The sequence below is a fragment of the Ochotona curzoniae genome, unplaced genomic scaffold (genome assembly GCF_017591425.1).
Source record: "Ochotona curzoniae isolate NIBS_2020 unplaced genomic scaffold, NIBS_Ocur_1.0 patch106, whole genome shotgun sequence".
NCBI lineage: Eukaryota > Metazoa > Chordata > Mammalia > Lagomorpha > Ochotonidae > Ochotona > Ochotona curzoniae.
Genome location: NW_024466647.1, coordinates 1,133,468 through 1,157,963, shown reverse-complemented (window position 1 = coordinate 1,157,963; position 24,496 = coordinate 1,133,468). Strand labels below are relative to the sequence as shown.

Sequence of the window (24,496 nt, the reverse complement as noted above, 5' to 3'; positions counted from 1 at the left end):
GAATCGCAGGCTGAAAGAAAGAGGAACACCCCTAAGCCCCTGGGGGCTACTTACTAGGTAAGGTGGTCACGTTCTCCAGGGAGTCGTCCCCTCCTGAACTGTATAGAGAGGGGTCAGGGGAGATTTGGAGGAAGAGAGGGAAAGAGGGAGAGAGAGAGAGAAAGTATGCACACATCAGTATATATGCTCACTGTAAGGCCCCCACCCTTCTTCACGCACGCCAACACTGCAAGATGCATCAGACCCATGTCTCTATGAGGAATCCCGAGGCATTTTCACTTCCTTAGTGGATCTGCTCCCCGCAAATCCAGGATTCGAAGACAGGACTGTGCGATTCTTCTTGTGACAAGGTCAGAAGGCTGGGTGTTGGACTGAGCGCACACTGTGCCCAGCCACAGCCCAGATCAGTCATCTAGGATTTCCCACCACACTCAGGAGGTCATCATGACGAGTCCCATGTTACAGAGCAGGACAGAGGAGCATAGAGGTGAACTCACTTGCAGAAGTGAGCTACATCCTAGCCCAAGCTGGAAGGCTTCAGAAAACAAAGGCGCTTGCCTCTGCCCAGCAGGTAGGTTAGTTGCACTGGCAGATCTGGGGGCACTGCCTTCCAACATTCTATTGAATCCCAAGCTCAAGACGCACGCAAAATCTCATGCACTGAAACGGAGTCTGACATACATGAGGTAAGAAGGGAAGCATTTCTGCCTTAACAGGTCTGTTGTGCAGTATACAGCACTGACCCTTACTTTGCCTCTACCTCTTCTCTCAAGCCCAGTGCATTAGTCCAGGCTGATGGGTTTTTAGGAACACAGCCTTAGGGGGTAAGATGCTAGCTAACATGGCCATGGTTCTACACCAGAGTACACCATGGGCTCCAACTTCCGCCTACTGCTTCCTGCTAAGGCAGGGCCTGGGAGGCATTGGGGTGGCTCAAGTGATTGGATTCCTGACACTTACTACATGGCAGATGGGGACCGAGCACTTGGCTTTGGCACAGCTTGGGCCTGTGGTGAGTATGTGGGGAACAACTCAGCAGATGAGAGCGTTCCCTCTCTGCCTCTCAAATGTCACAACAGATTCAATAGGCTTAGCATCCAGCCCACCAGCAGACGCCCCAGAGGACTGTCTGGAGTCACCCTTAGCTGCTCTTCTCTCAACAAACACGTATGCCAGGCTGGTGGAGGCCGTAAGTCAAGGCTTAGTAAGCAGTGCTGGGGCAGTCCTGCTCTCCTCCCTGCCCCCTCAGCTCTCTCCCTGCTAATTTGGCCAGTGGTTGGGCATTTGGTGGAGGCCTGATTCATTTCCAACTCTGCACGAAGCTACTTCAGTTGTTCATGATCCTTCTTTCTCTGGACAAAAGACACCAAAGCAGAACATGTACAATTGAGTGGAAAGCAAAGGATAAGTGCATGTACCTTCCCCACACCTCCATGTTTTAATTCTGCCTCCCTTCTTCCTTCAACAAAACATGGAAAATGCACATAAACATGTATACATATTGCATAGTAATTTCTCACTTAAATGTGTCTTTGTTCTATAACAAGTGTGGTGGCTGGCGAAAACCAACAACCTACAGAAATTTCTGACCTGTTAGAGTACAAATTCCTAAGAAGAAAAACGACTATACAGATACAAATGGGGAGCCAAATTATATAAACCCTTGCTTTGTTCAGATCAATATGAGGCATAAAGGACATCTGGTCTACCTTAGTCCCCCTCAATGAACATGGTATACATTACATTGTGAGCTCTGTGACTGGGCTTTATCACTTATTATCAAGAGCGTAAAGAAGAGAAAATGAGGCACAATGACCTTTGTTGAACAAGAGCTTCTATAGTAAGAGATCAAATTCCTCCTGACTAATTAAACAAACGCATTTCTTGCTAAGTCAGTTTAACTCTGATCTCTTGAGTGACCCCAAACAAGCAAACTGATCTCAGTGGAAGAAGACACAGTGCTCTTGTGAGTTCTGGCCTCACTGCATGGCTGAACTGCCCACATGGGAACCCGTGTCCCACATGTGGCCTCATCACCAAGGCCCCCACAGTGGTCACAGCCAAAGCAACACCCACTCCCCCAGGAAACAGGCTACTCCCCTAGCTTTATGAGGGCCGCCTTTGCAGCTGGTCCCCTAGGGGGAGAGGATGGGGGGAAGAGGTTCAAGCTGCATTCTTAATTGGCCCAGATGCACTAATGATCTGGCATTTTCAACCTGAGGGCTTCGGAAAAAAAATCATTTTTCTCAGAGTGCTCTACTGCACGGACATCTTGCAGGGGATGACAAAGGGTGTCAGAAAGAGCAGCAGAAGAACGTGCAGCTGGATGATGCAGAGTTTAAAGATGTCTATATCACAGGGTTTCTTGGTATGAGCCCTTAATGCGCTCACACACCTGAGAATCTCCCAGAAAGACAGTGGCATCCCTGTCACCTCCTGGAGCTGCCATCTGGCACACCTGTGCATTCAGGGGGCAGGTACAGATGCAGCTGAACATGAAACCTGGGAGGTCAAACTAGAGGAATCAGACATCAGGCTCTAGTGGGCATTTCTGGCAGCAAGATGCAGAGAACAGCTAGGTCTCTGTACCTGCAGAAGAGCCGCTGCAAGCAGAAAACAGCCCGCCTCTCAGTCCCAGAAGCCGGAGCTTGGCTAGCATTTGCAAAGTGGTACAGGGCATCTCATGTCCCCAGGCAGTGTCCCCAGGGTTGGCTGTCTCCCTCACTTCCTCTTTCATGGTCACTGCCATGGTCACTCACAGGGTGGCGCTGTCTCCCACCCTGGCTTCTTCCTCCCTGTTTAGAACAAACTCCATTTCCATTTTCTTGCTTGGGATTTTCCTGCAGCCTCAGGAGTACTTGAGACAGAGAGGTGAGGCCCTGCCTTGTCCCACGGCATCTTGTTAGAGACCACCTAGCTGAGGACACAAAGGAACTTAGGGACCAGGGAGGGGCTGTATCCTGTCCTGCACCTTTGTCTGCAGAACCCTCCTAGGGCTGGCCAGAGGCTGGCCACAGTCCTGATCACCACATCCAGTCCTCTGTGCCTGTTTCTGGGGAAGAGATGTCCCATGGCAGGTGGCCCTGTGTTGCTCATCGGCACACTGCCCTCTTGTGGCTGCTTACTTTCTGGTTGCTTTCCCAGGTAACAGGCTCCCAGCTCCCTGACAATCGGAAGCGAAGTCAAACAACAACTTTATTAGCAAAGAAACTTAAGAACTCCCCTGCCCAGCTGCTCACTGACATCCAGTGCTTTTCTATCCCTGTGTCTGGAAAGCCCCCCAACCCATCAGGTCCCCAACAGGACTCCCTGCTCACCTTTTAAGGCTTAGCTGGACACGCCCTCCTCTGGGAAGCCCTCCCACCCCTGCTGGCAAGGTTTGCTGCACCCTGTTCTTGGCCCCTATAGCATTCAGGTGTCTTCTTAAACAACACCTGCCAACTGAGTCCAGGCTTTTCCTCTGCCTCCCTCATCTCATCACAGCCCCGAAGGGCTCAGGGATGCCTGAAGCTTATGGCTTTGTGTCCATCATCTCCTCCCAAAGTACGTGTTGAATGCACATGGAAAGGTAGAGGCGTGATTACAGAGCAACACGAGTAAATACACAGATACAGACGGTAAACAGACACAGGCGCGCCAACAGGGGTCCCCGTCCACACAAGCAGCAGGTGAAGACTCAGGGACTGGGGGCTTTTCGAGAGCATTTCATGTTGCATTTGCTGCCTTGGGAGCCTGATGAGAACCTTGGTTTACCTGCTCTGTACAATTGGAAAGAAAAAAAGAAAAGATGGTCAAAAGTAAGATCTCCTCTCTACCCATCAAGGGGTCACACACAGCACCAACAAACAGGGTTTCCTTCTGTGCCTTCTCTATGTCGTCCTTGCTCTCTGAGATTTGCAGGGGACAAACCCCCTGCTTGTCTCTGGAGGTAAGTCCCCAGGTTAACGTTACCTGAATGACAGTCCCCGATACTGAGTGACAACATCAGCGAGGTCATCTGGTTTGGAAGCAATTCCATTGCCAGCCTGTGAAGACATCAGAATCCACACGATAACCACCATGTGGAAGGAAAAGGAGGCTGTGGATGTGCAGGGGTTTCCCAGTGCTCTGATGTATGCAGGCAGAAGGAAGAGTGTAGAGGGAAGAGCAAGGGACCAGGAGCCCAGAGCCTTCTCAGCCAACTGTGTTTTCTCTGGCTTGACTATACTCTCCTCATTGAATCAGCACAAGCCCTGCTCTTCTCCTAGGGGATTCTGGGTGGCCAACTTGAATCATAGTTGCAAAACCTATTTTGAAAAATCTTAGGCCCAGCATGATGGCTCAGTGGTAAATCTTTGCCTTTCATGTACCAGGATCCCATATGGGTGCAGGTTCGTGTCCTAGCTGCTCCACATCCCATCCAGCTATCTGCTGTGGCCTGGGAAAAAAAAAACAGAGGAAGGCCCAAAGCCCTGGGTCCCTGCACCCATGTGGGAGATCCAGAAGAAGCTCCTGGCTCCTGGCTTCGGATTGGCTCAGTTCTGGCCATTGTGGCCACTTGGGGAGTGAACCAGCAGATGGAAGATTTTTCTGTCTCTCCTCTCTGTAAATCTGCCTTTCCAATAAAAATAATTAAAAAAAAAAAACCTTCAGGGGATGGCATAGTGGCACAGAGAGTTAAGCTATCCCCTGTAATGATGGAACCTCTCATGGGTACCGGTTTGAGTCCCTGCTAATGGCCTGGGAAAGCAGATGAAGACAGTCCAAGCATTTGAGCCATCCTTGTGAGACCCATACTAAGCTCCTAGCTACTGGCTTCAATCTGGTCCAGTTCTGACCAGTGCAACCCTTTAGAGGGTAAATCAGTCGATGAAAGATCTCTCTCTTGGTTTCTTTCTCTCTGTAACTCTGCCTTTCAAATAAATAAATAAACAAATAAATAGATCTTTTTTAAAAAAGAAATTCTATGAAGCTTTAAAAAATCAGGTACTTACAAGTTTCAGTCTACTGGTACTATCATAACCACTATCATGCCCTACATTCCTTATGTGCATAAGCAGGAGCTCCTAGGTCTGAGTGAGGGTGGTGGACAGAGTCCATGCTTTCCCGTTCCCCTCCCAAGAGCATCCTGAAGGGCTCACACGTGTAGCTGCCAAAGAGCCCCACTTCTCAGAAGCCAGGAGCAGCTTAGGAGCGCATACTGCAGGTGGGCGGCTCTGATTTGACCCTAAGGCATTATCTGAAAGGAGACCAACACCCACACTGGCAGGCCTCGACGGCTTTTCAGTTGTGGGACATAGCTTTGCACTCATTCAATAAGCGATGCTGGGTTTTCATAATCTCCACTGAGAGTATAACTTGCTTTTGAAAAGGTTGTGTTTCTTTGTTTTGTTTTGGGGTTTTTTTGGCACACCTGCTTGAAAAGGGCTCTTATGCCTCCTTCTTCTCAGATTCAGGAGCCAAGATGGAGGGAGCAAGAACACAACAGAACACAGCGAGGAGCAGCGTGCTGGAGTCAGCACGGGGATCTAGAACCAGCCCAACTGCGCCTTCCCCTGGGGCCCGTGGGTTCTTACAGTTAGAGAATCTCCCAGAGCAGCCACAACCTGGATGTCCGCGGGTCTCAGGGCATGCACTGTAAAGGCGAGCAGAGGACACGGGTGAGCTGGGCAGGGGAACAGTGGACAGAGAACAGTGCTTCTTGCTTCAGGAAGGCCAGCCACAGCATGCTTGGGTCATGCAGGAAGGGGTGTCTCCAGCACCACAGAGAAAAGAGGTCACAGAAGGGACTTCAATAACTTCCTGGACAAATTGAAGCAACTTTTTTTTTAATGGAAATAAATTTTGAAATCCATTCTAGTTGTTGCATCTTCCAGGAACTCGGCGAGGATTCCTTGCATGAAGATACTTTCCCCATCACAGATAACCATCCTGGACTTGCAGGGAGAGGAGGACAAGTTGCAAGAGAGAGGGTAGGGGGATCCCATTAGTCCAGCATGGTGGTCACCATGACACCTTGGTTGGAGCTAACTGGGATGAGCTGTGGGGCTTCAGCCTGCTGAGAGCTAGGGTATGGGTTTCTCCTCCGAGTCTAAGGAATAATCATCTTGGGACTTTCCCTGCCCCCAGGTCTTACCTCCAGATCCCAGGGTACCTTCCAGGACCTTCTGCAGAGATTGCAGAGCCAGGGGTTGCAAGGATGCTCCCTTCCCATCCTCCTAGCTCCTGGTGATAGCTTCCTCCAGAGACTTCCAGGCCCCCAACGAGGGCACACCCAGCCTCCTCCACTGGGGCTCCCTCTAAGCTCCTTGGGGCCTGCTGGGTGTGACGTCACTATAGGCCAGGGCACACGACTCATCCCAGACGAGAGAAGGGTGAGAGCAGCATCATGGGGCTGGCAAGGTGCTCCCTGCCCTCTAAGCACTCGTTTGTAGGATCCCGGGTTGGGACTCACCTGAGGTGGGACGGGAGCCAGAAGAGGATCTTTCTGTGCATGGCAGCCAGGTCCCGTGAGCCTGAGGACACAGAATGAATCCCAGCATCCCAGGGTTAAACAGAACCCCCAAAACCAGGCTGGGGGCTCCAGAGTCAGCCAGAGAGCTGGGGGAAAATACAGATTCCTAGGCCTTCTCTGGGGCAGAGTTCCCAGAGGGCATTTGAAGGCAGCTTCCTGGGTGGTTCTGGGCAATAGCTGGGGGCTGTGAGACCTTCTTCCTTCCTCCCTTACAAGGACCAAAAACTCCACAAAATAATTGCACCCCATCGCCACTTCTGTTCCAGCTTCATGAGAATATTAGATCTTAACGTGGCTGTGTGATACCCTGGGATAACCAGATGTGTGCCCAGCTGTGAGCACTGTGGTTTTCTTGTCTGAAGCGGTGGGCAGGGAGGTGAGCCTTCTAAGAGTGTGACTTCCCCCATCCACCCAAGCTTTCTATTTGGGACATTTGCCCACAGGACTCTGCTGGACCAGTCCTAGCCCAGAAGTCACCCAGCACACTGCCTGGTGAGGCAAGGGAAAGCAACATGCTGGTACCTGCTCGCTGTTCTTGTAGGTGCTCAGGAATGGCCAGACCTGCAAGAAGAGGGCATGAACAATGGCAGAGAGGCAGCCTTCTCAGCCAGCCAACCCCACGAGGCACTCACCTGGGCACCTGCATCTCTGGCTGCTTTGACTCCTCCATTGCAAGCCCAGCCTCTCCCTCCAAGGATGTACCAGGGCCTTGGCTGCAACCCTAACCAGGCACTATGCTCCCAGGGACGTGTGGGGCTCTCTCCACCTCTCATTCTTCTGGCTGGTGAAGTCTATGTGGCCTTTCTTCACTCTATCCCCTCCACCCCTCCAACTGGGCACTTCTTGCTAGGAACTGTCCGTGTTCCACACCCTAGGCTCCTTTGCCACCCCATGCCCACTCCCCTGCAGTGGTCCAAGCTCCTTCTCTATCCAGACAAGGACAAACATCAGATGGCTTGAGTACTGCCCCTTGCAGGCTTGCACAGGGGTTCCGGGGTCAAGCCTAGGACCCTTCGAGTGAAGGCAGCAGCTGCAGTGTCACGTGTGAGTAAACACAGGATCTTACTCAGTTCTTCCTTTCCAAACACCTGCTTCCCATGCTCCAGCTTGCAGTTCACTGCCACAACTACCACCCAAGCTGGTACCACTCTAGGTCTCTGTCCCTCACTTATAACTGTGTGAACACAGGGGCTCCTTCTGTCCCATCTGCCCTGGGGTCTCCCACCCCAGCCTTTAGAATGAGAGCTGGATGCAAGCCCCATCTTGTCTTGTGCAGGGTGCCAGAGTCCCCTCCCTGCCACGCAGGTGGGCAACAGGCCTTGGGTCATGGGGGCTGGGGGGGTCATCGCCCGTCAGTCCAACCAGATGGGGTTTCTAGATTGTTAGCCTGGAGCATGGAATGGAGTGAGCAGATGAGCAGATCTTGGGTGAAATGAATCCAGAGGCCTAACGAGGAGGGGCAGAACCTGGACAGTTTTCGCTCTACCTGGTTTGGACATGAGAGATGGACTCCGCCTTCAAAATTATTCTCCCTTGTCTTCTGCCCAACAGGTTCCAGCTAAAGCGAGGAGCAAAGGCGAGAACAGGGAGTGAGGCCGTGCAGCCAGCAGGCAGGAAAGATCGGGTGGTGGGAAGGGAGGGACCGTGGAAATGGGGGCAACACAGCCTGAGGGATGCCCTCCACCATGAAGAGGGGCACAGCCTCCTTTTGCAGCCCTCCATCTTACCATGTTGTTCCAAAGAGCGCTGGCTGCATGCGCATGCGCCTTGCTGCTGAAGTGGAAGCAGTCGGGGGCGAAGTAAGAGCTGTCTGGCAGCCCCTCCTGAGCAGACAGAGACGCGCCATGAGACTGGAGCTCGCAGCAACCTCAGGGACGTACCAACTCTCCTGGCCCACTGCCCGTGCTCCCTACCGCGGTCTTCGGCATGTTCACGTTCTCGAAGAATGGCTGCAGGACCACTGTGAAGTCGTCTTTCGAGTCATAGCGCCCGCTGTCAATCAGGTGCTGCGTGTTATTCTACAAGGATAAGGCTTCCAGCATCAGGTGGTCGGTCCTTGCTCCACCTGGTGCTCGGACACACGGGCACACGGAATCTGCCTGCCCAGTGGGCTCAGGGACACCTCAGCCAGCCCGGTGCCCACTGGGATCTCTCAGATCAGTCTTGGTCGCAGTGTAGGTAATGGCTCAAGTGCTCGATCTTCTGTGGGAGAGCTGCACTGAGTTCAAGGTCCCTGACTTCAGCCTGGTCCTGACCTGGGATGTGAACCAGCGATGGAAGCTCTCTCTCTGTCTCTGATTTTTTAAATAAATTGAAACCATTTTTTTTTAATTGGCAAACTAGTCAGCAGTGTTTGCCTGCCCAGTTGGGGTTAAAATTACCTTGGTCCCCAAACAGGGCAGTGAGCCCCCAACCCCACCTGCCCACTTACCTGGTACGCCTTGATTATGTCAATGAGGGTGGCGAGCTCTGTGGAGTTGTCATCAAACCTCAGGACACAGGGACAGAGAGACCTGCAGGCGACACCCAAGAGATGCCCACAGGTAAGCCAGACAGGGGTATGACCCTGAGACTCAGGATCTAACTCAGAAAGCTCCCAAATCTGTGCCAGGACCTGTGTTGTGGTTCAGCATGTTAAGCTGCCACCTGCAACACCAGCTGGGGGGAGGGAGGGAGGGAGAGGAGGAGGGTTGAAAAGAAGGAAGGGGGGAAGGAAGGAATGAACGAGGGAGGGAGAAGGAATTTGTATCAACAAGGGCTAGCCAGATAAGCTTTGACTGTACAAGGTAAAACAGACCATGTCTCGGGCCTGGATTTGCACTTGGGGATGAAGTGGACATTTCTCTGCCATCTGCAGAGTGGCTTACGGAGCAGCATCACCTACGGCAGGTGGAGCGCAGCACGATGCAAATGTGGCATGTTTCCCCCCGCCCAGGTGTGCCGCAATGGGCACACCGCGCATGCGCGTTGAATGTGAGCTATGCCAAGTGCTGGGGCTCCGAGCTGGAGTGAACACGGCTGAAGCCATATGTATGCCCAGGGCCTGGAGAGAGTGGGGACCAGGGGGTACACCTGCTCACGGTTCCCTCAGACCTCCTTCAGGGGTTCTGGGCAATCTGGACCCCATCCCTGGACCATCCCTGGACCCCATCCCTGGCATGGATCCTCAGGGGGGCAGCCAGTGTACCCTTAGTTTCTAAGAGCTAGTCTGGCTTCTGTGGATTACTCACCCACTCAGTAGACAGCTGCCGAACCCTGAGCTGTGCTAGCCATGACTCAGAGTTCATGGGCAGGCAGCAGGAGAGGAGGTTGTGGTATCTGAGTCATGACTCTGTGATGTGCCCAGGGCTAAGGAGGGGGCCTGTACAAAGCCTCAGTCTGGGGCGGCGCCATGCAGCCACTGCCACCTGGCACAGCAGGCTCCCTGTAGGTCGGGCACCTACCTCCCTGCTGATCCTCCTGGCATCTTCTAGCAAGCAACAGTGACCCCAGATCTGTGAGTGCACAGCCCAGAACACTGGTGTACCCCAGAGGCCCAGCTATCCTGACAGAGTGAGCCATCCTCTTCCCCCACTCCTAGAGGACTGGAGGTACCCTGTGATTGCCATGGCAACAAGAATGCACCTTGAGGAGGCAACAGAGCGCCACCCCAGGATGGATACCGCGGGCTGTCCCTAGCTCCATCTTCTCAGGCTTTCCGGGGACTCCTCAGCCTTCTGCTCTGGCTTGGCTTGCTGTGGGCTAGGCACCCCTTTCAGGAACAGGCGAAAGGTTTCCGGCTCACCTGAGGATCAGCCTGGGGCAGCTGACTCTACTCTCTTGGTAGAGCTCCCGCAGCTTGGAGATCTCGAGCGCCTCCACCAGGTTCACAAAGGCCCGGGGGACCTGCATGGAGGTGAAGTCAGTGGCCTGCAGGGTGAGGCTGGGGCCGGAGCCCCCTGCTGGCCCCGCACACTTCCTGCACTGCTCTCTTCTCTTCATCCCTCCACCCCTACCCACACCTGTGCAGTCAGGTACAGGTGACGCTGCATGGAGTTGCGCTGGCACAGCCACTCTGAGGCTGCATCCACCATACCTCAGCATGGAGGATGTCCAGCGCCATGGCGATGTTGTCTGTGAAGTTCTGAGGAGAATAGCGTGCCTGCAGGGAGAAGAGCCTTCCCTGAGCACCGCCCGCCACCCACTCTGCAAACCCGGCTCCCTCCTCTCTGGTCTTCTCCTCCTTGAAGTCAGAGTCGGTGATGTGAAAATAGGTTTGTGCTGGGGGCTTCAGGTGCACCATGCCCCCCCCCCCCGGGCATGTTGCAGCTGTCATTCTCAGGGAAGTGTCCTCCTCCTGCCTGGAGCCAGGAAAAACCCCAGGTCTGCCTGGGAACAGGTCACTTGGAGCATGCATCCCATCACTGGGCCTTCTGCTGTCCAGGGCTGGAGCAGACGCCTCTAAGACCTCTGGGACTTAACCATCTCCAGTCCTGTGGAGAGTACTGTGAAACCAAACCACATCCCAGGCGTAATACATCTTCACCATTATTCCTCCAGATCATAACATAGTTGGTTTTTAAACTTTGTAAAGCCAGCAAACTCTCAGATTAAAACTGAACCAAGATCCCTACTGTGAAAGAGAACAGGGTGGTGTCACTTGGGGAGCAGGACAAAGGCCCATGGCCCCAGTTCCTCACTCCTGGCAGCCTCCAGACCCCCATGCGTCCTTCACGGACTGAGAATCCCTGACCCTTCATGGGCCATTCGGGGTCTGGGGGACAGGCCACACCTTCTTCTGAGCAGGTGCTCACAGGCTCCTAAAGGTTTCTGCTTCCCGCCCCTTGCTACACACACACACACACACACACACACACACACACTGGAAGGCTTCTGCCCTGTTTCAACCTCTCTGAAGCCTGCTGTTCCCCACGCCCACTGCACACTGACTCCAGCTTGAAGCTGTGTTCCATGCACGGCACCAGAACCACACGGTGGTGTCTGTGTCATGGGGCAGAGGCTCTAGGTTTTGGTGGGTGGGAGTCAGTTTCTTGAGGAAACAGCCCACAGGAGAGGATTGTGGTCATTCACAAAGCGGGGCAAGACTCTTACAGATGACCGGGATGCCCTCCTATCCTCCAGAACCATCAGGCTCCCTTCACAGGGAACTTGGGAGGCACCTGCTCCTCCAGTGCGTCTCTCCCAGGCAGTGAATGCCCTCTTGGTCTCAGGGTTAAGCCCAGGCTGGGTCTCAATCCTGCCATACCACTGCTCCAGCGGCCAGAAAAGGGGTGGTGCTGGAGGGTAGTGGGCAGGGGCATGGGAATCCTTCCCTGGGGGAGGGTCTGCAGGGGCTGGGGGACGTACCGGGTCATTGCAGGAATCGCAGAGGTCATTGCCTCCAATAAACACCGTTATAACCTTCCAGTCCTCCTGGAAATTTATCCTCTGAAATGAACAGAAAACCAACAAGTAAGAGCTTGTCTGAGAGGCAGGTTAAGGAACATACAGTTGACTCCATTAAGCACATAGTGGGGATTTGTGTTTTCTGTCCTCTGGTTTGGGGGTCCTGAGTCATGGGTGCACTTATTTGGGGTGGGGTCATGATGGGTATCCACACAGCCCTGTCCACACACGGTTACCCACAGGTCACACTTTCCAAGCATCCTGGGGGAGCAGATTTGGAGTGCCCTAAGCTTTGGTCCTACACCAGCCTCCAGCACTCCCAGGGAGTGGTTGAGGCATGGAGAAGCTGATCCTCTGGCTATGGGGAAAAAAATCGCTCATCAACGCCCCCTCCCCCTCTTCTCCATCTCCCTGGATCTCCTGCATCCACTCACTGTTCCAGGAGCCCCAACTCCATGCCCCCACACTCACCGTGTCATTCTTCATCAGGGTCACCAGCCTCTGGGCTTGGGCGACTAACCCACTGCAGGCACACACAAGAGAAGGGAGGTGTAAGGAACCAGCAAAGGGTTTTGGGGTGGTGGGGGAAGGGAGAGAATTTGGAGAAGTCAGAACTGTAACAAAGGAAGGCCCAGGTTGGGTGGGTCTCCTGCTGGAAACTGGGACTGATGCCCCTGACACAGCCCCCTTTCCCATGCAGTGCCACTGGGGGCACTGATGGAGCTGGGGACGGGCAGAGCCTGCCCACATGAAGGGGTGACCTCAAAGCCACTGCTCTCTGAGGGGCATGTTTCATTTTCTACTTTCTCTGCCAGGGCAGGTTGTGCAGCACAAACAGAAAGGCTAGCTGTGAGTACCACCCAGCACGTACAGCTCAGCACATGCCTGCTTGAGCAGGTGCCATGACCTTGGCCCCCTGACGTTCAAGGTGACCTGATTGAGCCAGAGACACTGGGGCCTGACACTAAATAGTCTCTACCCAATTGTGGGAACAGGATGTAAATCCTCAGCTTAAACCTGGAACAGAGAAATATACCATCTTATCTCAGAGGGCCACTGCGAGCAGCCAGGCAAGTGGGCAAAGCAGAGCAGAAGCACCTGCTGGGGCCATACATTCTGGGCAGCAGCCTGATTCCCCCGGGTTAGCTCCGGGACACTTCACCATGCACACCTTGCCTTCTGCTCTGCACTGTGAGGATGGTAAACAGAAACCTTCTCCATGAACCTACTGGAGACTTCACCGAGGTGCTGCACTGAGAACTTAGAACAGTACCCATGGGGGCTGGCAGGATGATTCAATTCCTTAACCTTCCACCTTCAAGCACCAGGATCCCATATGGGTGCTGGTTCGCGTCCCGGATGCTCCCCTTCCCATCCAACTCCCTGCCTGTGGCCTGGGAGAGCAGTAGAGCATGGTCCAAAGCCTTAGAACCCTACACCCACATGGAGACCTGGAAGAGGCTCCTGGCTTCTGGCTTTGGATTGGCTCAGCTTTGGCCATTGCAGCTATCTGGGGAGTGAATCAGCAGATGAAAGATCTTTCTCTGTCTCTCCTTCCCTCTGTAAATCTGCCTTTCCAATATAAATAAATACATCTTTAGAAAAATGAATAAGTAACTAACAATGCTTGGCAGGTGGCAAGCACAGTCACGACTTCTTTCTGCCACCATCATCAGTAAGCTCCCTGGTCCCATGCCTAGCAGGAAATAACTGCCGTCCCTGTTTCCTTAAGCATCGCCCTCCCCCCCACCAGACCTGATCAGGCCCTTGCTCCCCTGGCTGCACACATGGGTTAAGCCTCTCAAATGCTTTGAGCCCTAGTGTTTTCCTCTGTAGACATGCCATGGGACCATCTCACTGGGTTATCTTACACAATGCAAGTGCTGATGCACACACACATCTGGCTGCAGGTGTGAGAGGAGTGTGTGAGAAAGCCTGCTGGGCACAGGGAGATGAACACATGGGCAGGGCCCTGCACTGTTCAGGCCCCTTAGCTCCTCCACACTCGGGGGCCTGCACCTGTCGTGTAGGAATTCTCATCCCAGCACTCTCTACCAGCTGGTTCGTGCTTGGGCCCCTCATGTGACACAGCCCCAAACAAAGGCAGAATTGGGTTGCATTCATGTGTTTGACTCTGTGCTGGCACTCTTGGTGTCCCCTGTCTCAGTCATGCTTAGAACTGCCTCTCCTCTTACATGGCCCATCAACTCATGCCTCGGTCATAGTGGATCAAGCCCCAAATTTCAGTCAGGTACACAGCAACCTTTCATTCTTACCCTTGCCCAGAGTAATAATTTTTAAAAAAGATCCCCCTGCGTTCATTTTTTAAAAAAATCCATCAGGCTGTGCAACCTGCTGCTTTGGATGCAGGGTCACTTGTCCTGGCAGGGACGAGGTCAGGATGGAGTGTAGGGAATGGAACCCAGGGACCACAGAGCAGGAAGCCCAGGAACCAGGGGCAAAGTATGGCTTGTGATTATTCTAGGAGGAAAACGGGACTTAAACAGAAAAGGTCTCCGTTTCTTTTTCCCAAACTGATGTGGCATTCATTTGTCCTCTGAGCAGGCAGCAAACCCCAAGAATCACTCCAAGTTCTGGAATCCTGGCATGTAACGGAGCCATGGGATCCGGGGAAGGTGGCTGACCCACTCCCCAGGACCAGCTGGTCAGGGCCTGTGGACAATGACATGGTGGCGGCTGTGCTCACCAAGCTTCCTGGGAGGGAGGGCCCTGCATGTCATAGGACCCCTCATCCTGACCCTAACCCTAACCCTGACACTGGCTTTCACATCCATGACAGTGCCGGTACCCAGGGAGCCCTAGTACTGCCTGTCTCATGTGGACACACAGGATGTCGAAGCACCTGCTCACAGCACCTGTCTGGCATCAGCATCATGGCTAGCGTCTATACTGAAGAAATGGGAACAAGCCAGTGAGGGACACCTGTAAGGGACCCCAGGTCAGGCCAAACCCTCCCACTCACTCAGCTCGGGCGCCAGCCACTGCCTGGTTGAAGAAGGCTCCGGAAGTGGTCTCTCTCCCAGTGCCAACAGAGAAGCCCTGCAGGGAGGGGTTGAATTCCCGGAGGATATCTAGGAACACAAAGGAGAGACACACTTTGCAACCACCCCAGAGGGAGCTCCGGCTTCCTTCAAAGTGCTCCCTGGCCACCTGCCCGCTCCCACCCCTCACCCCTCAGTTGGCACAGAAGTAGGAGCTGGAGCTGGCTGATGCTTAACCACAGGAGTAGCACACACTAGGTGCTTTGCAAGTTAAGTGTTTTCTCACACACCTTTTTCTCCAAACACACAGGGGTTCTTCAAACCATCCATGGAACATGCGCAATGTGAAAACATATAACAGATCCCAGAATGTTTTTGCATCAACATTATTTTTTAATTCTGCTTTCCATGAACTTTTTAAAAGTACCTTTGTACTTAATGCCTCTTCATCAATATATAAGTCACCTACTGTGAAAGCCCTCAAGTTAAAAGTATATCATTAAAATCTTTCAGTGTATTTACCAAGTTATGCAACCATGGCCATAATCAACTTCAAAACAAGTTCATTGCCCCAAAGATAATCCCGGTGTCCCCCAGCAATCATTTCCCATCCCTGTTCATGGCAACTGCTCATCTAATTTCTGTTTCTCTGGATTTGCTTATCCCAGACATCTCACATGAACGAAATTGTACAATACATTCATGGCTCTTCCATTTAGCACAATGTCCATAACCTTCACCTATGTTATAAAAGACATTAGGACTTCACTCTTTTGACTGCCAAGTAGTATTCCATCATACGACTTTGCCTCACTTATCCATTCTCCAGCTGTCACACTGGGTTCTTTCCACTTTGTGTCCATCATAAATAGTGCAGCGGCAAACACTTGTGTATGCATGTTTATGTGGATTTCTCTAGCATAGATTTCTATATCTATACCTTAGGGTAACTCTGATCAACTTGCTGAGGACGTGCCAGGCCTTGTTCTCGGAGGAGCTGTTCCACTTTACACTCCCACTAACAGCAGAGTTGGAGAAGGGCTGCAGCTTCGCCACACCCACACTGATCGGGTTCTTACTGTCATGCATCACATTATGTGTGTCACATTATGGTTTGGGTTTGCACTGAGGGGAGCATTTTTTCTTATGGGCCATTTGTATATTTTCTTTGGAGAAATGGCTATCCATTTTTTTTTATCTAGCTTTAACAGGTTTTTTTTTTTTATAATTTCTAGACTCACGTTTTTCATCCCATATATGACTGCGAAACATTTTCTCCTGCTCTGTGCACTGTCTTCATGTTCTTGAAGGTATTCTTTGGACCCAAATGCTTTTCTTCCACCACTTGCATTTTCAGTAGCCAATCCAAGATGACATGCCTGCACCCAGGCTCATGGAGATTTGTTCCTACATTTTCTCCTAAGCATTAGGCGTAGCTCTTATGTCTGGCTCTATGATCAAAGTGGAGTGTATCTTTGTAGTGGTGTGAGAGGGACCCCGCTTCAGTCTCTGCGTGGGACCAGGCGTCTACCCCGCCACCATTTGTCACACTCTCTCTTCTTTCCCTGTTGCATGGTTTTGGAACCTTTGTTGAAAATGAGTTTGCCATAAATTCTAAGACTTTTTTTTTCTCTCAATGCTAATGTTGTCTGTGTCTATCCTTATGGCAGAACCACATAGTCTTGATTACTGTAACTTTCTGGGAAGTTTTGAAATGGAGAAGTCAGAATTCTCTAAATTAGTTCATCCTTGTCAAGACTGTTTTGGCTATTTGGGGCTGTTGGGCTTTCCACACAAAGTTTAGGATCTAGCCTGCCAACTTCCACAAAGAAGCCAGCTGGAACTGTGACAGGATTACACCAAATCTTTAGGTTTATCTTAGAAGTATTGCTACCTTAGCAAGTCAGCCTGATCCACCAACACAGGATAGCTTTTCATTCATTTAGGATTTTTTTTACAGCAATGATTTGTCATTTTGAAAATGTAAGAGACATGCTTCTTTTGTTGAATTTATTACTAAATATTTTATGCCTTTTGGTTCTGCTATAAATGCAACTATCTTAATTTCATTTTCAGTTTCTTGGATAGTGAACAGAAATACAACTGCTTTCTGCATATTGACTTTGTGTCCTGCAACTGCACTGCATCCTCTAGTTAGTCCCAACAATTTTTAATGGATTCCTTAGACATTCATCTTTACAGTATTTATTTGAGAGGCAAGGTTATGGGGGGGAAGGAGAAGAGGGAGAAAGATTTTATATCTACTGGTTCACTCCCCAAAAGGCCTCAACAGTCAAAGACAAATGCAGGGCATTTCTGGAGCATGCTGGCCTCCCACGTGAGCGACAAGACCCCATGTACTCTGTGCATCATTTGTTTCCTTAGCAGATAAATTAGCAGGGAGCTACATCAGAATAGCCAAGACTCAAATGAGCACTTTGACAGGGGAGCTGCTGCCACCATCAGTAGGGGCTTTACCCACTGTGACACTGGCTCCCTTAAGGTTTTCTATATGTAAGATCATGTCACCTTCAAATAACAGTTAATTTCTAATCTTGATGTTTTTTTTTTCTTTCATTTGCTTGCCTAACTGCTAGGATTGGGACCAACTTGACTACAAACTCCAGAGAGTGAAGTCTGTGTAGGCTTCAGGGCCTCCTAAATGCTCAATAAATTGACTAAATAAAGTTCAGACAAGTGAGGAAAACCATTCCCAGGGATGTGTGTGTATGTATGTATCTCCATGTGATACAGAACCCTGGCTGAAGGTCTACTGAACACAGCTGGACTGGACCCCTGCCTTGTGGTGCTGGGGCGATTCCACTAAGGGACTGAAACCACTCTGACTTGTGACGAGTAGAAGGAAGGTCTTTGAAGTCACCTGAGCTGTGTGCACATGCAGCGGTTAGTCTTGGGAGGTGGTGGGTACCCATTCCTAGGGGAATCCAGTATCTGCCAGCTAGGCCATGAACTTATACACAGTTATCTCTGTCTGATGGAATCTAGATCCTAAAGCTGTTTCTCAGAAGACAGAGTTCAGCAGCCTCCTTGTTTTCCTCTAAACTTTGCAAATGGTGGTAACTGTTGGTTCACTTGCCCGTCTTTAAGGACAGACCTTGGTGGCATCATCAGTGCCTCATCGACTTCCCAAGCACCTAGCACTGGAGTCTAGCCTGGTGGACTAAAGCGAATAGCAACAAGAGGGCTGAACAGAGGTTCTTCTCCAACCTTCCATATTATAATTTTTCTAATACATTTCCATGTGCTTGTCCCCTCTGGATTATCCAACCCCTATATTCAGACTGGTTGTATAACCTGCTAGGAAAAAATATCATCAACCAGCATCCCATTCCTGGGCTAAGTTTATTGGAGTGGCCTTTGCCAATCATTGGGGTAAAAAGATTTTGAGACAGACAATTCCTGGTCTTGTTGCCCTGGGTGTCAGCAGCAGGACCAGAGCCCTGGCAAGTGGCCTGTCCTGACAGTCCTCCGGTAGCAGAATCAACCACATTCTCATAAGCACCCCAAGGCACCTCCCAGCAGTAGGGGAGCTTGTGAACCTTGTGTAAAGATTCACAAATTGAGGCCACCGGGCATACTGGTGGCAAAAAGCTCAGATTCCATGGCATTTGACGCGTCACCCATCTAGCAGGATCCAGGTAGAGAGGAGACACCCCGGCCATCAGAGTCCTGGAGACTTGAGGCTTAAAGAATTTCTTAGCCTCTCAGGACTCATCCGCAAAGGAACAGACGCCGGAAAAACGGGAATAGGACTCATCTCACAGCTTGCAGGCAAAATGGCCAGTCGAGCAGGATTCAGGGCAAAGAATTTACTCTGAACCTTTGTGGCAGGTACATTTCAACAACAAGCTCAGCAACCTGCTCCGGGATAGAAAGACCTGGCCCTCCGGAGGATGCAGCCTGGCTTTAAGAACACACACTGCCACATTTGCACTGCCAGCACCTGCTCCAGCGACTCCCTAGGGACTGGAACTCCCACCCCATTCCGCAGGTGCCCAGGTCAAGACCAGGTTTTGCAGATGGGAGCTTCTTCTATTCTCTTTCTTTGAATTACTTTTAATGACCCTCACGAAGATGGGAGCTGAACTTTCTTCCCTCCTCAGATAAAGGCAGCGTCTTTTCTTGACCACACCCCCTCGCCCAGCAGCCCAAGTGACAGCCTCGGGGAAGCAGCGCCCCCTGCTGCCCACGGCTGGACTCTGCCTCTGCCCGAGCCGCCCTCCCGCGGGGCAACACTACAGCCCTGGCCGTACTTACTGGCCAGCGTGGTGACGGTGCTGATGTTCTGATCACCGCCGACACTGCATGGAAGGAAGAGACAGACAGGGGTTCAGAGGATGGCAACTGTGAAGTGCTGCAGAAGCTTTGTGGAAGAATCCCCCTGCACCTGCTTCTAAGGAGAACGGCCCCTTGCCCCCGCCCCCACCTCTACCACTCCACCCCAAGACCTGGAACAAGACCTCCCCTGTCTCCTCCTCACTGCCGAAAGCAAACCCAGACCACAGCCCTCTCCCCTCCAATGAAGCCCACACTTGAGGCTGATTTTGTTAACGTTGGAATTAAACGTGGAGCCCCCACATGAGAGCAGGGAACTTCAACTGGACCCTTTGCACCCTGAAACGACCCTGCACTGGCCAGCTCCGTGCTGTGCTGGCTACCCCTGCAGCTGTACATTTAATTTTATCACTAAAAACACAGGAAAAAAAAGAAAAAAGCCTGCCTTGATCTTTCCTTTCCTGTTTTTTTCTTTTTTAAAGGATGTCTTTGGGAGGGTAAGCCAATTCTCAGATCAAAGCTAGGTGGGTTTCCAGGCACGAAAATACTCAGCATTCCAGAGCTGATTGGATGCCCTGGCTTCCCAGCCCCCTCCCTGCAAGCAGGCGTGCCTGGGAATATCTGCAAGGCCCGGGGAGACTTGTGGGCTAATGGTACAACAGCACCACCAGGCTGGGTGCCAGGGATAAAGCTAGTGTCAGACGCAGAGGCTGGGACCAGACTGCAAAAACCGCAGACCACCTGGCCCAGCCTGGCTAGGCACGGAAGTGAAGACCAGGCACTGCTCAAGGCAGCCAGATCCAGGCAGAGCAGAACACGCCCATGCCAGGCTTAGGACTCGGCAAGCTCCGACTCCTGTTCCCTGCCCTCCTGGTTCAAGATGGTGCCCACTCTGGGCCCTGCTTTCCCCACTGTGAGATGAAGATCCTTGTGCCATGAGGCCAGCTGCTCTCACTGCCTCTGTTGGGTCAGACCCTGTGCTGGGCCCCAACTGTCTCTCTCGTCTTTAGGCACTGTTCAGGGGATAGCTTGTCTCTGCCTCGGAGGGCAGAAGCACCTGGAAAAGTTTCTTGTCCCAGGACACACAGAGCTGGGAGCTGGCTACAGGTCCTTCTCAGATGATCCCAGAAGGGACACATGGAAAATGGAGACACAGTCCTAGCCCAAACCGTGATGTGAGTCTTTCCCCCAGAACCCTGCTTGGCTCGAATCTCAGCTCCTTTTCAGGAAACTGACAAATTCTTCTCTTCAACTGAACCCAGAAGTTATTGATGGGAAAGAGCCAGACGGCCCATCCCTTGCCTGGTCACGCCCCACTCACCTCCAGGACAGGCCTCGGTACTGAGTTATGACATCCAGGACGTTCCCGGGCAGGGACCCGGCCCCGTTGCCTGCCTGCAAGGGAACAAGAAGGGTGAGGCTTCCTGCTGTCCCATCTGCCCACTGCAGGAGGGTCTGTGTGCTTGTCCTAGCCAGGACCACCTGTGTGCGAGCCTGAGGCGCGTCCTCCTTAGCACCTGTAGGGAGAGCTCCCACAGATCTGCCTCTCTTGGAGAGCTCTGCCCTGCCCAGGTTCCAGCGAAGCTAGCAGCAGGGCTAGGAAAGGACGCGTGTCAGGCTCCTGTAGTTCATTCTTTCTTTTAATTGTGAAATGCATAAGAGAAAACTTCCTCCTCCTCTTGTATCAACATATCTCCCAAACATGCAACTTAAGAACAAATAATGAGACCCAATCCCACGGGCCAGGGCTGCAGTTGGGCGGACATGTTGCTTCCATCCTGTAACACAGTCAGGTGGCTACAGTCAGTAACAGTGAATTGGAACATCTCACGTGAGCTAGCAGAGAGGCCTGCTGAATGCTTCCAACCCAGAGAAACAGCAGATCTTAAACTCGCTGATATCTTGAGCCAATCATCGCTCACTAGGCCCAATATATGTGTGTGGGCATATATACCCCTAATATGTACAAATACCATGTGTCCATCAAAAACAAAAGGCAAAACCACAAATGGAATCCCACGTATTTGCATCCAGCTGAGGAAATAGCATGGATTTTGAAGCCACAGTGTAGACACTTTCTGCAGGTGCTTGTCCCCTGCCTGAAGCACATCTTCTCTGAGCACAGCTACACACGTGCCAAGGTCTGACCAGCGCCCCCCTGGGCAGCCAGGATGAAGGCTGACTTCCGGTTGTGCCTCATGGGGGAGGCCAGCAGGGGCCAGGAGCCCTGAGTGGTGGCCCTGGTCCCGGCACTCGCAGCTTAGGGGGCCTGGGCACCACCTTCGCCTTGCCCAACCTCACCTTGCTTGTGTTTAAGGGAAGTCACAGTTGCAGGATATCATCACAGGGCTAGTAACAAAATACATCGTGCACAGGCCACAGTCACATGCCAGCTGGTCCTCGGGGTCAGGTGGGGTGATGGATTCAGCTGGAGACTCAGGTCCAGCAGCTGAACTCCATCTAGGCTTCCCTTCCCAGGCTCTCTGAGGGCCTGGTTCTTTTTTTCATGGATAGAAGTGTGGGGTCAGGGGCTTCACCATAAGACAGGTATAGAGGTGGCCTTGAATCACCTTGGGTCCTTTTGCCTTCTCCACATAGCACCTGTTGCTGTCTTGTCACCTCCCTGGCTACTTGCCCTTGCATTTCCTCCATGGATAAAACAAGCCCAGGACCTTTGATCTTCCCTGGAGACCCTGTCCAACTCTGCCAACCATTGATGGGCTGTGTGACTTAGGATGGGTCACTTCTATTCCCTGGGGCCTCTCCACTCCCTGCCATCTCCTTCATCCCAGCATTGAGACAGAACACTGGGAGTAACATGGAAGTGGGGGAAGAATGCCAGAAGCCCCAGATGGGCAGGGAGATGGAGAGGCACTGGCATGCAGGACCAGCATTGGGAGTCTGTTTGCCTCAACTTCCCCCCTCCAAGCTCTCCTATTCATCTCCATCTTGTCTCCCACCCCTTCCTCCCACCACGTAGGTAACTCACTGTGAGGGAATCGCCCATGGCGCCTATGACCTTGATGTCAGCCGGCTTCAGCCTGTGAACTAAGCAGACAAGCAGGAGTGAACGAAAGGTGAGGTTCCCAGAAAGCATGGGACACCTCCTCTCTGAAGACAAAGAGCATCTTCCGGGCAACCAGGGAGGAAGCCATAGGCCTTGGACCGGACATCCAATCAGTCATCCTTGTCAGCAAATGCAGCCATGGTGCCAGCTGGGGGGCACTGGCACCAGGGGGTCAGGAGCAGGAAGGGGGATCCAGCCCTAACAGGGGCAGTGTCTGCTAGCATTTGGAGAGAGGCTGATGCTACAGGGTGGGGAGGGGCATGCAAGCCCTTGGCAGGCTGCTGGGAGGGAGGGAATGATGGTGGTGGAGCTGTAGCCCAGAGTCTATTCAAGGAGCTCGTGATATTTGGGATTCAAAAAATACTTTCATACCACTGACTCTACTTTTAAAATGGAGATGAAATTCATGTAACATAAAATTAGCTGCCCGGAAGTGGACACTTGAGTAGAATTCAGTGCATTTGCAATGTCCTGCCACCATCATCTCCATCTGGTTCCAAAAAGATTTTCACTTCCTTAAAGGGAGATTTTGTCCCCATTATAAATGTTCCCATCCTTCTGTCCTCCAGGTCCCTAGTAACCAGAGATTGATTTTCTGCCTCAGTGGATTTATTTATTCTGGATCGTACAATATGCGATCACATGTGTCTGCTTTTTCTCCTTTGCTTCATGCCACCAAGGTTCACTGATATTGCAGCATGCATACTTTACTCCCTTTTTCTGATTGAATAATAATCTACCATGTGGAAGTACCATAGTTTGCCCATCCATCTGTTGATGGACTTTTGGGGTTTTTTTCAACCTTGAGTTTTTCCAGCCTGTGAATACTGCAGTCATGAATATTTGTATAGAAGTATTTGACTGAAGACTAGCTATTACTTGGGGTATATGCCTAGGAATGGAACTGGGAATGACAATCCCACGTTTAACTCTGAGTTACCATCAAACCATTTTGCAAATACCAACTCTGTGCTTTCTTCATCTCTGGAGTACAGCTGCATGCTGTGGAGTGCTGAAAGAGCTGTGAGCTCTTATGACACACACAGTGTGCCCAAGGCAGCAGCTGGGTGACAGGGGGCTCGCAGCCATCAGACATCGAGATGCCTTCCCGAAGCCATAGCGCCAGGGAGAAGAGGAGATGCATCCCAAGGAGGATCACTTACAAAGAGAGGGACATGGTGGGAAGCATCAAGTACCACAGAGCCCCACAGCTGGCTGCAGGATGCCCTGGGCAGGGCAAGGATGAGAGCAGACTTCATGGAAGAGGGGGAAAGCAGGAGGAAAGATGAGAGAGAGGCAGAGGGAGAGGACCTGGTGGAGAGAAAAACAAAGGAAGAACATGGGGTGGAGAAGCGCTGAGGTCTGTCCAACAGAACTCGCCTCATGTTTTGGCTCAAGTCAAGGGTTTATGAAGGAGATTATGAAGGTCAGGTGGGGCCAGTGCAGTGGCATAATAGGCTAATCTATCCCTGCAGTGCCAGCATCCCACATGACTTCCAGTTCTAGTCCCAAATGCTCCACTTCCAATCAAGCTTCCTGCTAAAGGCCTGTGCCAATGTGGGAGATGCTGCAGAAGTTCCTGGATTTCAGCTTCATATCAGCTCACTTCTGGTTGTTGAGGCTACTTAGAGAGTGAATCAGCGAACGGAAGTGCTCTCACTCTCTCTCACTCTCGCCTTCCCTCCCTCACTCCCTAGGTCTATTTCTGTAACTCTGAGTTTCCAGCAAAAAATATATATGTAAGAGAGAGAGATAGGTTAAGGTATAGCCCTTTCATGTCTGCTAGCTACTTAGCAGACATTTAGTATATGAAGTTCCCTGCACCCATTCCCTAGTGCTGTATCTAACCCATTACTTTCTATACACAGAAATACAACTTTAAGTACATTTAGGGGACCACACCTAGAACTCCTTAAGCCATATGCCAGAACTCAGTACAAAAAAAGGAAAATTTGTACAAAAATAAAATGAAGAGATACATGCTGGCACATAAATGTCCAACTCCATGGATAATTTTCCATATTATACATTCCCCTTGAACTGTTGGAAGATCTGTCATATTCACAACACCAATTTTTTGGTACCAAAATAGATTTTCTATTTTAATGCCATTTGCCACCATCTTTTTGAAGTACCCTTCTGGATAGCTCAGCCTTTCAGGTCACAAGCTCCCCCTTATCCCCTAAGGACCTTCCCGCCCAGGCACCCGAACTTGGCCACAGCTCCAAGTCTGCTCTCAGGTACCCGCTGTTG

The 24,496-nt window shown here is 51.6% G+C and overlaps 1 protein-coding gene across 1 annotated transcript in view; it reads right to left on the bottom strand.

Moving 5' to 3' along the window:
• The window catches only part of LOC121166264 (phospholipase B1, membrane-associated-like), a 100,696-nt gene that overhangs the window by 34,556 nt on the left and 41,644 nt on the right, over nt 1-24,496 (bottom strand). The window contains exons 18-34 of the mRNA XM_040995369.1: nt 22,166-22,224; nt 20,498-20,571; nt 19,159-19,202; nt 14,862-14,970; nt 12,350-12,401; nt 11,840-11,920; nt 10,569-10,634; nt 10,278-10,378; nt 8,925-9,006; nt 8,407-8,511; nt 8,221-8,316; nt 7,980-8,051; nt 7,016-7,054; nt 6,434-6,494; nt 5,556-5,614; nt 3,952-4,025; nt 55-98 (exon numbers count right to left, since the gene is read on the bottom strand). Coding sequence (XP_040851303.1) covers nt 55-98; nt 3,952-4,025; nt 5,556-5,614; nt 6,434-6,494; nt 7,016-7,054; nt 7,980-8,051; nt 8,221-8,316; nt 8,407-8,511; nt 8,925-9,006; nt 10,278-10,378; nt 10,569-10,634; nt 11,840-11,920; nt 12,350-12,401; nt 14,862-14,970; nt 19,159-19,202; nt 20,498-20,571; nt 22,166-22,224 — 1,218 coding nt within the window. The remainder of the gene's footprint in view (nt 1-54; nt 99-3,951; nt 4,026-5,555; nt 5,615-6,433; nt 6,495-7,015; nt 7,055-7,979; nt 8,052-8,220; nt 8,317-8,406; nt 8,512-8,924; nt 9,007-10,277; nt 10,379-10,568; nt 10,635-11,839; nt 11,921-12,349; nt 12,402-14,861; nt 14,971-19,158; nt 19,203-20,497; nt 20,572-22,165; nt 22,225-24,496) is intronic.